At 35.8% G+C, this 16,165-nt stretch overlaps 1 protein-coding gene across 1 annotated transcript in view; it reads right to left on the bottom strand.

Moving 5' to 3' along the window:
• Positions 1-2,078: 2,078 nt before the first annotated feature.
• Positions 2,079-16,165, bottom strand: part of LOC584896 (C-Maf-inducing protein) — a 59,590-nt gene continuing 45,503 nt past the window's right edge. Inside the window, exons 11-17 of the mRNA XM_030975893.1 lie at positions 14,319-14,367; positions 12,564-12,671; positions 11,810-11,926; positions 11,151-11,291; positions 9,118-9,312; positions 8,130-8,306; positions 2,079-7,723 (exon numbers count right to left, since the gene is read on the bottom strand). Coding sequence (XP_030831753.1) covers positions 7,673-7,723; positions 8,130-8,306; positions 9,118-9,312; positions 11,151-11,291; positions 11,810-11,926; positions 12,564-12,671; positions 14,319-14,367 — 838 coding nt within the window. The 3' untranslated portion in view covers positions 2,079-7,672. The remainder of the gene's footprint in view (positions 7,724-8,129; positions 8,307-9,117; positions 9,313-11,150; positions 11,292-11,809; positions 11,927-12,563; positions 12,672-14,318; positions 14,368-16,165) is intronic.

The following is a 16,165-nucleotide window of genomic DNA, read 5'->3' as shown; positions in this document are numbered from 1 at the left end:
AAGAGAACTTGAGAAAACTGTTTTCATCATTCTTTTAAGGCTTCAGGCAATTAGTGTGGTATTCATAGGCTATATAGACTTGTTTTGTAAGTTATCAAGAAACATATAATTATATAATATTGGATGGCTTTGAATGTGATACAAAAATATATTGTCATAACAAGAGGAATATATTCTTATTCTTGTATCACATGAAAACAGATCCATACAATATTATTATTATCTATATCAGGCTGACTATCAAAATAACAAAATTTTATAATCACGCAATATTGTATTGACAGTTGAAGTTCCGTGATGACAGAGCAATACAAAAACAATATTGATCGATCTGTCATCGGGGTACAGCGCTAAAGATATTGAATACACTGATTTATTGTACCACTTGGAAGCCTTACATAGATAACAATTATCTATCTTTCTGATTTATGCTATGAATTTAAAAAAAAATAGTATTGCAATTACACATTTCTGAAGTGAATTTGAAATACATGTATAAGCACTGAAAGATGACTTCATATAGAGATAAAATATTGAATTGGATGCTTAAGACAACTTGTTAACTTTAGAAAGGCAAATTTTGTGGAGAATTGTTACAAGTAATACTAGTATTTTTTTTTCCTATTTAACACATTGGAGCAAGAGCAATGTCACGGGTGAAACAGAGCACTCGCTCTTGTCTTTACTTGACATTATATTAGAAATGTCTTTTTCATCGTCTTTATTTTACCCATGCACACTAACTTGCCATTTCTAGCTGTGCTGTGCTTGTAACATTTAGGCAAACAGACTAGAAGAGACTGATGCGGTCTAAATGCTATGTCATATACTTTTAGCAGATTCCAAGGTTTTCATAAGAAGTGGAAATCTGCTTTTATCTGCCTCATTCAGATCAAATATACATGTATCTGAAACTTGAAGAATTGTTAATGAATATAACAGCAGAGCTAGAAATGTTATATCAAAGTTAGTGTGCGAGGTAAAAACTAAGTTCTTGACTTTCCTTGTAAGTATTAAAGGAGGGCAGAGATACAGTTGAGTAGAAGGTGCGAGAGAAATGTGAGGAGGATATATGAAGTGAGATAATGTTAAAAGTGAATGTACATTGAGGAGAGCATGAAATGCAAGAGTGGGAAAGACTAGATAAGAAAGAGTAAGTAGAATTTTAGCAGATCACTCTTCAGATTCATCATTCATCCTCGCATGTCATTACACCCCCCCCCCCTCTTTCTCTCTCTCTCTCTCTCGTCACTACTTACTTTTACATATCTTACTTGTCTTCTGATGTCATACTTTATGCAACTCTCTTCAATTCATGAACTATTGTAACATATACAAGTGTCTCTATACTTCATGTTGGTTCTCCTTTTTTTTGGTTGAGGGGGGGGGGGGGGGGGGGAGGAGGCAAATTAAAAGGTCCACAAAGATACTAATGCTGAACTCGTTATGGGTTACCCTTTATTCCCACATTGTCTCCTAGCAATATAAAAGTGGACATACATACCTCTGTGATGAAGTGGCGGACAACTCTCCTTATTTGTTCCAACTTAGAAAATGACTAACATTTCAATTTTTCAAAATGTATGACTCGGGATGGTCTTTTATATTTAGAGGACATGTTAATGATATACTGTCCATAATTTCTTTTTGAGTAGTGCCCCAAGGGTGAAGGCACTTGGGAGAAAAACAGAAATAAGTGATAGTTTTGTACATGACTTACAGCAGAGTTGTTCATCACTATTGCCAATCTGAGATTCACATAACTGTAGTGATCTCATAGTTCCAACATTCATATTTTTCTTAATATTGGTTCGATTATTTCAAACTTCCGCCATTCTGTGTCTGATTTTTCTGCTTCCATTCAAATGAACTTATTACAAGGGTTGGATTGCCCTTTAAACTGACATTTACTTTGGTCCTTATTCATAATTATGAATTATGCGTTTGAGTCACTTCATGAAAGGGGATGAAGGGACAAGTAATAATGCACTCTATTTCTTTATAATTTACTCACAGGCAACACACTCATAATATAAGTCTATAATGTAGAAATAAATATGACGTAAAACATCTCACTATTTCTGCTCCAGAAATGATGTTTTATTCAATATTAAACAGCCACAAAACAGAAAATAATAGAAGAAAAATAAAAATGTAAAGAAAATTTCATTGTTACAAATTGTTACAAACATTACAGGAATATGAACATACAAAGTAGCTCAATAATGACAAAACATCATACCTTACACCGCATTAAACATCACATATCAATAGCGTTATGATAGATTACATCTAATGAGAAAATTCTGATGTTCACCAAGTTTTGAGCAGTTCCATCTCTATTTCTCTCTCTCTCTCTCTCTCTCTCTCTTTTCCTCTCCTACTTAAAAGCAAAATAAAAATCTGTCTACATGTCCATTGCTATAGATGTTACTATAAATTCAAATCACTATCCTTTCAAACCCTGCCATGTAGTAGTGAAAAGCCGAACAATCAAAAGGAAAAATAATTGATAAGCGATCTTCTTTATGATATATCTACCGTATATTGTAGAAATCGTCCTGTTTGTCCAGTAAAGCAACCACTGTATTCAACATGGCGCACATCCCATCACTGGCTACCAAAAACTACAAATTTGAGTAATTTGCTTTTTTTGAAGAAATAAAGTTTCTAATGTTTGTATCAGAGTATTAATTTTTTTATGATACAGCTTCATCAGCTTCTGAATGTGATTGCTAGCCACTAGGACAGATCAGCTATTTCACTACAAAAAAATGTTCAAATTCTTCAACAAAAGTTTGGAACTGAACAGAAAATCATATTTCTGATCTTACAACAAAGTTCCAACTGATGAGGAGAATCTATGGCCTAGCTACTAGGATATATATATTCAAAGTTTGTAGATTGGATGTCTTAAAAATGGTTATCAAGCCATCTCCCTACATTCATAAAACCAAAGTATCATTACCATCAATCCTTTCAGATTATTATTTTGGTCAACTACAACCTTTTTTATGAAGAAAAAAAAAAAAAAAAAAAAATCAAATTCAAAATGTACTACTTTCAGCTCTATCATGTGTAAACGATTGCCGTACTTTATAGCATTGCTTCACTAAGAAATAGCACCTTTAAATAGAAACCAAAAACAACTTTGAGCATCTTTCAACACCATGTATATCACTCTATAAATACATTTAGAAAAAGATTTATACTTTAAAGGCTAAAAATCCAAGTTATCCTTGTATGCATGTATTCAGATTGGTATTCCTAAAAATGCACTTGAGTTCGCTCTGAGGTTTAAACTTGTAGATTAAGTTTAGTCCACAGTTTAAATTAGTGCCAAAACACTTGAACTTGATGTCGAGTATTTCTAAAATGATACATTATCAGTGCCAAATGAGCACGTTAAATGAAAAGAGATGAAGAAAAGAAAGGAAGAGAAATAGAATGAGAGGTGGTAATGGTCGAGCTACAACAGATAATTTACAGCATTACTTATAAGGACACACAATCACATTTTTCGAAAATAGAATCTCTTACATTTTTACAGCTGTACTTAAAAAGAAGAAAAAAATAATATGGCAAGGAAGTTACAAGTAACAAGAGCTTATTCTTATATAAAGAAAATGATTTCATTTCTGATCTCCATTTTGAGAAATAGATATATATTTACCATCTAAAATATGAGGCATCGCATTTATGTAAAAAGTGAACATTTCTGTTATTAAACCGAGAAGATGTATTAGTGCTGATATAACTTGAAAACACATCCTGGGAGAGATGTCACGGTTTATAATGCTCAACCTGGGTTCTAAACATTATCTTCCAAACAAGGATCAACTGCACATTTATTTGGATCATCTGTTCAATATAAACTATGCAGTCACCTACAAAGTAAACTATATATTTCATTAAGTGCTTAATACAATTTTCTGTGTCTGTGTTTCCTTTTCACTACTAATATTCAATTATTTCAGTTAATTCTGCCTCTATGACAATTTCAGCTAGATATATGATTGTCATTGTATACTAGTGCCTCATACAAACTGTGCAGCAGACAATTCAGTTGTTGTCAAGTGAGTTAACTTCTTACAGGTAGGTGTATTGATCAATATGGTACTAGCCAAAAATCTGAAAAATGTGGTGTGACTCAAAGAATTGAGATACCATTATCTGGTTCTGAAGATCATACTACGTCAACTTACCACTGATGATTACTTAAAATTTAGTACAACTAAGGCTACAACTAGAGAGAATCTTCACACATAGTTGAAGAACAATCTATGATGGACATTAAGTGTACATAGATGAGCTGAGCAATTTGCAGGCAATATGGAACTCTTTGTTAATAAATGTACACACATAATACAATTTACAAAATGTTGGTTTTTGTTTTTGTTTTGCTCCCGTTTGCTAGGAGCAGACAGACGTACGCTGATTGTATGTTAGCTTCATTGATTGGTGCCTGAGATTCTAATTAATGGTTACCATGAATGCAGTCTGCTTCAACATTCAAGTAACATTTGAAATAAGGCAGACTACACTCATACAGACGTTTGCTCTTGATCCTCCCAGCTGTAGCACTTTGTGTCCAACTTGTAATGCTAGAACAATTTCTTACATAATTTACATCACTGTTTTCTACCTTAGTGCTTTTAAGAGTACTCATATTCACATATTGGATGCAATTTTCAAGTCCAAATTGCTTATAAAATATACATAGAACAAAAGGGAAGTTAACAAATAAAAACTAGCACGTTCTCCTTCATACAACAAAGCTTCCATAAATGTTTACAAAATATTACATCAATCGAAAGAAGAAAAAAAAAGTTAAAGACTTATTTGACATATAACTGACATCTGCAAATATCTTACACACTACATGTGACAAACATTGCAAATTCATTACAAAACAATGGTAAAGTCAAATTCTTAATAAATATAGCTTGTAATGATATATTCTATTTACAAGATAAATACATTTATTCATATTTCCCCGATTCATTCTGTTTAATCCCCTTTATTTGATCATGAAGATGTTCTCTTACCCATAATGTAATAATCTTTGAATTTCAATTCACAAAACTACAATGACCTTTCTTGTATAAGTGAAATGTCAACAAGTTTTCTTGAAATTGCATCATTTAATATAAATCGTAAATGCACAATTTCAAATGCTTCTTTTTCAATTTATTTACAATCACAAAACATAGGAAAAAGAAATAAAAACAAATTGCAACTTCTTCATAAAAGTGTACCTGTACATTGTATGGTTATCAAAAGGAAAAAAAAGGGTTCCTTCTCCCTCACTTCACAACACATTTTCAAAAAGGCTTTTACTCAAATTCACTTTCTCTCACAGCTTTTTAGTAGCAGTACCTAGTAGTAGACTTATCTTGGATAATTTGGTGAGTAATATACAACCATTGTCCTCTTCTTTATACAAAAAAAAAGAAATAAAAAAGAAAGTTTTTAGATGACATCACCATAAATGAACATAAAATTACATGCAATTTCTTTTGCATGATTGACTTTGAAAGAGAGTTGCTGATCAAACATGATTAGATTTTGTTTCTTTTAACTGCATGTTAAATATACTCTAAGAAACAATACTCTAGATAATAACATGAAAGAGAGATGCACGACTCACAGTTTCCCTTACAGACATTAAAATATCAGCAAGGGAAAATATTACATCAACTAATGTGAAATAAAAATCAGTCCTGTAAAGTAACTGCCATAACATGCATAATCATGTTTATTCTCTTTTGTTCAATTTTTATCTTCTTATTTATAAAACGATGTGTGAAAAACAATCTTTCCATTTTGAATATTGAAGAAGTGACACCTTGATGTATCCGGTGAAGATGAGCATCAGGTTTGGAGCAATTCAGAGGAAATCCTCAATTGGAATAAAATATTATATCTTACAAAAATAGGTTTATTTCAAAGGCAATTTAAATAACAGTAAAATACAAAATAAAATAGATGAAAAAGAAATGGTACTCGGGACACAAAACACGAGAAAAAGGTTTGGTCTCCAGACTACACCTACATCTACATTATAAAAGAGTTTGTTCAATACATATAATATTGCACTAAAATGTGTACTTGTCTAAATAATCAGTTCTAAAATACATGTTAATTCTAAGGGCTGGTACATTTTTAATGACTTTCAGAACTCTTGATGATTCCATGACCTTTTACGATCATGATTATGATTCTGCATGATTATGATAACGGGCTATTTGATTTGTTTCACTCTCATTGATAAGAACAACCAAATAATGCAGAGGTAAGTACAATTAACTAATGGACAGTATTTCACCGAGTAGTGCTTTTATAGATCATAGACTATAGTATGTATTTAATCTTGCACTGCAAACAAAACTTCAAAAGCTTACCAGGTCCTTACATTACACCCCCCCCCCCATATAATCTTTGTCTGATCATACTCCCTCAGAAAATATTCAAATAAGTAAGTCTAAAGGAATGGCTTAATTTGAGTCAACTACAAACATTCTTCAAAATAATTGTAATACCGGTACTTGCATTGCAGCAAATGACTGATTGTTTCAACTTAAACATTATGTAATGAACTAAACATTGATACACCAACTTTGTGAGCAAAATATGCAGCTAATTCTCAAATCACATGAGCCGTGTATCAAAATGTTTGCATTTTCTATTGTAGAAGAACATTAATGCCTGAAACCCCTTTTACAGCATATTCATTAATAAAATGAACAAAAGCACAGCCTAAGCCGGGCTATAATCTCTCTTTTTCAAGCAGTACTGCATTTTCGACATTCTACGATTTCATAAAAATCTGAAGCATACCGTATGTCTTTCACATATACAGTATATCTAATATCTAATATCTCTGTGTGATATAAATGATCATATATAGAATTCTCTTGTCATACATTGCAAATTTCTATTTCATGAATGAAAGAAAATCAAAGTAAAGACATGAAAGCAACCATAAAATATGACTGAAAGGAGCTTTGACTGTTAACCGGTATCACCTCTGATAATCTGAGAATAGGGGCATCTTATATATATATGTCAGACTTGCCTTACATAAAACAAAACAAGATATAACATGTTTAAATGATTTTACACCTCATTGACAAAACAAAAAAATAAGAATCTGACCAATGCAAAAACTGACCAATGTCTTTATAAAATCTGAAAAGAATGATTCATATCTTCTGAATTTGTAAACATGTTCTTACAGGTTTGATGAAACACTCTTTTTCAATTCTAACAATGAAAAAGGGTAAAAATAAAAAATAAGACATAATATTCATACATATTTCCACTTGGATTTCTTTCATTAATGTTTGCCTCTTGTCAAGATTTGCACACATGTATACACAGCTCCTAGCTGCTGTAGATTTCCACTGGCTTCTGATGCTCCGAGTAATCCATGTGGGCCAGACACAATATGGGGATTACAACACACTCCTGCAGAGCATAGAATTCTAATCAAGAAAAGCTCCTATTAATGTCTTTAAGTTCGTGCCCTTTCTTCACCCTTTGTTCAATGACATGCAAGGCTTCCATGAAGATATCAGCTTAAGCTTTAGAGTTGTTTCTTTTGTATGTTTGTGAGTTGTGAGTTGACATAAGAAGATCCAAGCACAGTTTCCCAGCCGGTGTCTAGCCCTCAGGCATCAGTGTATCTTGTGTCCATAGTTTTCAATTCAGGCAAATTTCCCTGATGAGAAAAAAAAATTAATCATCAGTCATATGGTGTAACTACTCAGTTTGTTTTAGGAAGAATAGTAAGTATAATTCAAACTAACACATTTATAAAAGACCTACAACCAAAATAATACACTAATTCTAAATTTTGACCAGATTTTTATTAGACAATTCCACCTCTTTTGTTTACATTTCGAGATAGAGATAAAACATGAATCTGTGATGACAATTCAATCTGGAAGCCAAGCATTCTCCTAAAAATAATCCAGAATTTCTAAAGTTTTGTCCGTTAAAGGCATTTGTAATCATACCCAAAGGAATGAGTGGCAGGCTACTTCCCAGTCTCATCTCGTTGTTAAGATTTCAAACCAATCACACTACAGTACAGGCATGCATTGCCAGAGGTTTGTCATACTTACAGTGAGTAACCTGAAGGTACGAGTGGTGAGAGGAGTGCTGTTCAGATTGAGATGGTTGAGTTTCTTGAGATCTACCAGACATCTCAGTCCATCATCGGTAACCTGAGTCTCACATAGGTTCAGACTCTCTAACTCATGCATGTGCTCTGTGATGAGCTCCAAACCACCATCACCAAACTAATGGACAAAGAGACAAATAAAACATACTCAAGGTAACCTTGTTTCACCCCTAATATCAAGAGCCTTGACTGCATCAACCGCTCATCAATTCAACTGGCTTTTAACTTATTAGTATAACCAAAGGACACACCATATATACAAGGAATATACATTGGAAACAATTATTGCAAGAGAAGAGAAGAGTAACAATCTGGCATAATTCTGGATGACAGCATTTAAAATACATATTAATCATTAACACACTAAAAGATCATTATTAGAAATCATTCTATATATATATGTATATTTATAAGATGGGTCGAAGAATCCCTGCAATCTGATTGGTCAATTACCATGTAATTATTTTTACTGGATGCACGCAATATCAGCGATCGATACCACCGATATCCTTTATTAAAAAATAATTCTCATTTGATAATGCATGATAATGGTAATGCATGATTTTGCCATGCATCTGGTAAATCTGTAAAATAAGAAAATTTTGTATTTCTGACAATTTTCTGGGCCCTATCTTATAAAACAGATGATGCACAGGATTAACTTGTGGGTCGGTGGAATTGTGTGCACGCGGTACCTTTGAATTTGGTCTAAAACCCACTTGGCTGCGCCTTGTGGGTTCAAACCATTCAAAGGTACCTTATGCACACAATCCCTACCGACGCACTCAAACCTGTGAATCATTTGTATAATATATACATATGCATTCTCCTCTTGAGCGTGTGAAATATGTTGCTAGATGATTCTGTATGAAAGGCCCTGCATACTAGATTTATTAGTTTTATCTGTAATGTTTGTTATATAATCTTACCTGAGTAGACCAGAGATTGAGTTGTTTGAGATTGGGTAGTTTGATGAGTGTCTCAGCACATCCGCTTGTTACATGCGTAAAGGCCAAGTTCAGACTCTCTAGATTACCCAATGGTCCAGCACTGAAAAGCTTTGCTACATCCACATCCGTTGATTTAGATGGCAGAGAAAGGGACTTAGGCCCACCCTTCTCTTGCTGTTTGGATCAAGTGGTAAAGCAGTGGGTATGATCAGATGTCCACACAGCTTTAGTTAATAAACATTTACACTGATTCCTTGATGTGACAAACATATATACGGTACTACTACTAGATATTAACTTTTTGAAAAAATCTAAGCTTCACCTCAGATATTCACAATGGAGCAATAATTTTCATTCTATATTTCACAAATTATGTGTGTTATCTTTAAGGGAAAATGTCTATATCTTTTAAAAGTATTCCAAATAACATTTACCCTTTCTGAACTTGAATGTAAAATGTGGAAAGATGCAATTACTCCTCTTGTTGTGTTTAGAAAGTGAATTTGACTTTCACATAGTATCCATGCACTATTATCCATTACATTTTAAATTAATGCCTAGGTCACATTTGCTCTACGGCAAGGTTACGGTGGCCGTAAGCTCCAAAAATCAAGAGATACCTGCCACAGCCTTGGAGGATCTGTGGTGGCCTCAGAGTCACCCTAGAGAGTATCCCTATCTTTACAGGCCGTACGGGTCATCGTGGGATTATAACCCAGAGTTATAGCTTATTTCATTAAGTTGTCATTAGACAATAAGACACACTGTAGCCATGCCGTAGAGCGGTTCCACGACAAGGTCAGGGGTACGGTGACCTTGCGTCTACCTTGCGTCTGCCTTGGTATTTGTCAAAAACTGTATGGCTGCCACAGGGACGCCCTAAGGCGACCGTGCCGCGTGCGTCATCACTTCAAAGGCAGTACAGCAGCTGCAGGTTTTCTATCTTCACAAATTCAAAATAGGCCGTGCGGTACCCTAACATATGTGACTGCTACCGTATGTGCCTGTTGGAATGCTGTGGTGACTCCACGGCCACCACAGCAAATGTGACCCTAGTCCCGTCTTATAAAGAGTTACGATTGATCCAAACCAACTGCAAGTTTGTAGTCTCCCATCTCTTCTGTACAGCAAATAAGTTGCAATTAATATCAACTTTTCATAAGACAAGGCCCTTGGCATAAAAGTGCAGTGTTTTATTTTCATAGAATTCTTCCAGACTGTATTGGACTTGTAAAGACTACTCTGATACTTCTTTTCTTAGAAATGTTTTCTGACTTAATTTGTTCCAAAAAAAGTACCTTTTCTATGGTTTCTTTTAGTAATCAAAATTAATGACCCAAATCTCTAGCATTGCTAAAGTTCTTTTCCTTCTCTTTGCTGCAACTTTCCCTAGAATGATAACGCACACACATTTTCTCCCACATTAATGCAAATGCTAATAGACATATCTGAACTCTAATTGGGTCAGTAGCCTTCAGTACTTCCTTCTTGATATGTTTTGCTAACTTTCAGTTCACTGATGGTAAAATAACACATTCATAGGAAACTTATATTAGATATGAAATGATAATTATTTTTCTTCATACACATGCATAAGCTAGTACTATGATTTCAATTTAAATCTTACTACGACCCTTCCTACATTGGATATTGCTATAAGAGTTAATGACTCTTAAGTGAAAAAAATCCATCAAATTAATAATATTATCTTCATTTCCTTATTGAGAAGCAAGGTTTGCAGTCACACACTTTCAATCAAAGTTTTGGTTTCAGAATCTCACACCTAATAATGTTACATCTGACAACTTGTTAATACACCAATCACACAGACAGGACTGATGCCACACTGACAATAGAACAAACAAAATATAACCTTATCCTAAATGCCCAGCCAATATTTGTTAATTATCAGTCAGTATCAGTATCAGTCAGTTATCAGTCAGTATGGAGTGAATTCTTGAATTGTGCCTGGGGTATAAGTAATCACTAATCATTCAATGTGTCTAACTAACCAGTTGTCGGAGGGCCAGCTGTCTTTCACAGAGAGCATCATACATTATCTGACCCTCATCAATGCTCTTGAGTGCCTGGATGACCTGCATCTCTTGTTCCTCTGTCTCCAAGACATCAAGCTCCAGCATCAAGCATAGCATCTGTGGAGATGGAATGTTGAATGATCATAGCAGCATTTACAGGTACTTTGCATCAATAGTATTTGATCATCATCATCATCATCATCATCATCATCATCACCACCACCACCACCACCACCATCACCACACCACCACCATCACCACCACCGCCATCATCATCATCATCATCATCATCATCATCATCATCATCATCATCATCATCATCATCATCATCATCACCACCTCCAACACCATCACCACACCACCACCATCACCACCACCGCCATCATCATCATCATCATCATCATCATCATCATCATCATCATCATCATCACCACCTCCACCACCATCACCACACCACCACCATCACCACCACCATCACCACCACCGCCATCATCATCATCATCATCATCATCATCATCATCATCATCATCATCATCATCGTCATCATCATCATCATCATCCTCATCCTCACCACCTCCATCAACACCACACCACCACCTCCACCAACACCACACCAACACCATCACCATACTCACCTCAGTACAGGTGACGTTGCCGTTAAGAGCCAGCAGAAGAACTGGTTCAAAGAGGCGTGGTGTGACAGACAGCAAAAATCTACGTCTTCTACAGCAACAGGATATGAGCTTCTGTATCTATGGGAGCAAGAAAGTAGAAGGACAGACTAAGATTAATGATGAATGAGATGGAGAAAACTTCAAATGAATTAAAAGTAAAAGATGTAACAGAGTAACAGAATGGGCCAAAGGAACGTGTAGTTGGATATCAATGTCAGTCACTATCATGACAAGCACATGAACTGGAAAAGCTTTTGTGTAAAATGATAATATTGCATAAGTCCTATTTCAGTCATAAGGAGGTAAAATAAATAATAATAATACTAATACTAATAATAGTCACATTTTTATAGCGCTTAATACTGGGTTTCAAAGCGCTTTGCATTGTACTTATTATTTCCCTGGTCATTGGATTCAATTGCTCATCAGCAACTGATCAGTAGTGCACACGCTAAACTCCCTGGGGATATTCTGGTTAAGCGTCATTTCACAATTGCACACAAGGCAAAGACACAATACACAAGGCAAAAGAAATGACCTAAAGCTATGAACACTTACAAACATGTATATCTAATATTGCAAATTGTTATCACTTGTCATTAAGTACTACCTGATGATATTGCTTTCACTTTCGTTGTTTCAAATAGTTTCTCTTTCCCTGTGATTAAATAGTCATTTTTCAATGAGACTGATTGAGACGAGAGAGCAAGCTTACCATGAGAGAGAATAGCTGTCCTTCATCATCACATGCAGGACCTGATGGGCAGTAGAGATCTAACCATCCAGCCTTACCATCACGCACACCACATACAGCAGTATGAACCTGTGAGAGAGAGACACACACAATAGATCAGTGAGGAACTATGATAGCAATACAAACCTTTCATTTCTTATGCAACCATATTCAGTTCCCTTTGATGGTCAAGAAACATGAAAGTTTTTATTCAGTGATAAAATGTGTATAACCCAGTCACTAGATTCACCAAAAGTCTGCAAATATTAAGTACACTGTCCCCGATCCCTCTGGTGTGTTATTTTCTCCATGTTTGCCATGCAGTCATGACAAATACAACAAAAATGCAATCAACACATACAGAAACATTAATTGTCATCGTTGTAATCAGCTCCATCACCATCACCACAAACATTGTCATCATCGTCATCATCATTTCAATCACTACCAGTACGTTTTCTAATATCATCATCATCATTTATCATCATCATGTTCTTCATTATCACTGTCACCACCATCGTCCTCATCTTTATCACTATCACCTTATCATATTGATTCTTTCAAGGTTAATTAAATCCCACATGAATTCTGTTGGTTTGTGAATGAACCACATCTATCATAGTAAAGCAATCATAATAGCAAGAAAAGACATCTTCTGTGATCTATTTTTATCTAACTTTAGGAAAACCCCATTGTTGTACCTTAAACCCCCAAAGCTATTATTTTCTCATTTCCTGTACCAATTTCTCAACATCATCTCCTCTTTATTACTAATTACTTTCTAAATGCCCTGGTAAGATGAGTCCTTACCCTTTATATATATATATATTGCAAAACATATAATTTGAACAGCTTTGTGAGGAGTTTACAAAGTATTTCCTTGTTCTTAGCATTCTGGAAGTTATGCTAGGTTTACACTATGTTCCCGGCGGCCACGGCAGCCCCGTTTGCCCGAAACGTAGTGCGCCGTGAGATTTAGACCAATTTTATCTCTGGATTCAAGTTTTATTATGTCTTGCCAAGTTTTCTCACGGTCTACCAGGGTATCCGTGACGGCCGTGGGGGTAAGGGGATGCTGAGTCCCGGAGGCTCCAAGGCGCACTACGGTTCGGCCCGCGTTCTACCACGGACGCCAGAACGTTCCCTCCCGGTCTTTCACGTTCTGATGGGGTCCCTCACGTTTATCACGTTCTGATCAAGGTCTGACACGTTTTTCACATTTAGTCAAGGCTTTGTACGGATGAAACGTGGACGCAGGGCAGCTTTGGAGCACGTTTGTGCCGGCGGTATAAAAAGAAGGTCTCCCAAGCAATAGCAATCATGGTATCCTGAGACCTCGCGTTGTGTCAGACCGTAGTAGAACGCAACGCGCCGTAGCGTGCCGGGCGCTTAAACAGTCCCACTACGGACCACCCCCAAGTTTTGTTATGGCCTATTACGGACTGTAACGTTTTGTTACGTTCACCCCGGTTTATTACGGCCTACTAGGTTTCTCATCTGCACCGTGACCGCCGTGGCAAATTTTTTGACAGTTTAAAAATCTGACACGGTATCCACGGCAATCACGGCCTGTCACGTTTGCCCATACGGTCCCCCGCGTTGTGTCACGTCAATCCCGTTTCGTCCACGGTGGCCTGAAACGTGGTTGCCGTGGCCGCTGGGAACATAGTGTAAACGTAGCATTAGGGCAATCTACATACACACCTTTCATAAATTATGTAAATTACATGGTCTTACCTCACATCTGAAGTCAGATGCAAACCTGCCTATGATGTATTTCAGTCTCCTGGAGCAGAACAGAGAATGAAAGATATCAAAGAAATTATGATTTTATTCTGATCTCATTCAAATAATGGAATATTATTTATAATGTAAAGAAAATACAAAGAAAATATAAACTACCGGTATAGATCAAATAGAAGGGTGCATCCATAAAAGCCAATAAAAGCCAATAAGGTTTGGCAATTAAATGCACTGGTCATGGTACACTAATGATAAAAATTATTTCCTACAGAGATGTGTTTAATACATAGGTACACTGTACACACTAACAATCAATCAATTCTCAGTTTTACAAGATAGACATTACAGGTATTACACATTACATGACTCAAAGTAAAAAAAAAGTCCTGAAACAAGTAACTTCTGCATTGCATATTCACTAATGCACTTCCTAACATGAATTATTTGTATATTTATTATTTGTATTATTTGTATATATGAGATCTATGTAGGCACCATCATAATCTGTCACTTATAGTTTATTGGTTCCAAAACTATAATTTCTATCTGCCTTTCCAGTTCTTGACCTCTTGTATTTGTATGGAAACTGGAAGTACCTTTGCAAATACACCCATTGCTGGTGCTGCCCTCTATGACTAAATACCGTAGTTGCGGTGGCGCGAATTTGGGACCCAAATGACTAAGTGTGAGACTTTATATGAGAGTGCTTTAAATGAAGCCTGCGCGATTATCCTTACCAAAAGGCAAGCTACATCATACATGTACATTGTTTCCTTATACTTGTAGAGTAGTTACAGATCTGCCAAATAGCACAACAGAACCTGTAATTGATTTCGGTTACTTATCAAAACCACATCTTAATTGCATCGTTAAAAGAAAGATTCTAATAAGCTTCCATAACATTTGAACTGCAGACTAATTGCACATCAACGATATCACACTGATTTAATGGACCTACAAGTGATTCAAATCGCAACCTCAAAATGGACTGTCTCTGCGACAGAGAGAAGCATTAAAGGGAGTGGGTAGTCAGTTTCCATGTGCAGAAGGCTATAATTCGCTGACACCAGACTTGGTGGAAATACCATTAATGGGAGTACAAATCTGCACACAGCAAACCCGTTGGCCCGTCAAGAATTACCCCCAGTCTCTCGGAGCATGCTCGGAGATTATTCGGGCGAAGGAAAAGCAAAGCATTACATAAGGTATAATGGTCATAAAACTCAAGGCTAACCCTGGTGATTGACAACACCTGTTATTTGGGTAACACCCGAACGGTGTCGAATTCCCCATGAGAGCTGACTTCTATGGGTGCGTTCAATCGAATTTTCGAAGCTAGAATCACAAACATGAATCACAAATCAAAACGCCGTTACAAAAAACAAGGTCACTGCGGTTAGCGTTCAAGCGATTTTTCATCAACGCTGATTCTAGCTCATTTCGAGCCCAGCCACTGCAGATCACACTCGCAGTTTGACCCAGGAAGTATATAGGTCAACTTCGGCGCGCGCTTTTTGGAATTGTTTACGGCCGACTGTCGACTGCTGTTTTGAGCATAGATCGCAATAATAAAACAAAGAATGAGAAGGTGATGGAAGGAAGAAACAAGAAATAACATAAGGAAAGACAGAAAGAGAAAGTGATAGAATGATTGAAACAAAGAATAACATAAGAGAAAGTGATATAATTATAAAAACAAAGAAGAACATAAGAGAAAGTGATAGAAGGAAGGAACAAAGAATAACATAAGGAAAGACAGAAAGAGAAAGTGATAGAATGATTAAAACAAAGAATAACATAAGAGACTGTGAGTGAAGGTAAAAAACAAAGAATAACATAAG

The sequence above is a fragment of the Strongylocentrotus purpuratus genome, unplaced genomic scaffold (genome assembly GCF_000002235.5).
Source record: "Strongylocentrotus purpuratus isolate Spur 01 unplaced genomic scaffold, Spur_5.0 spur5_scaffold_8, whole genome shotgun sequence".
NCBI lineage: Eukaryota > Metazoa > Echinodermata > Echinoidea > Camarodonta > Strongylocentrotidae > Strongylocentrotus > Strongylocentrotus purpuratus.
The sequence above is the reverse complement of the archived record's forward strand: the minus strand, read 5'-3'. Positions and strand labels throughout refer to the sequence as shown.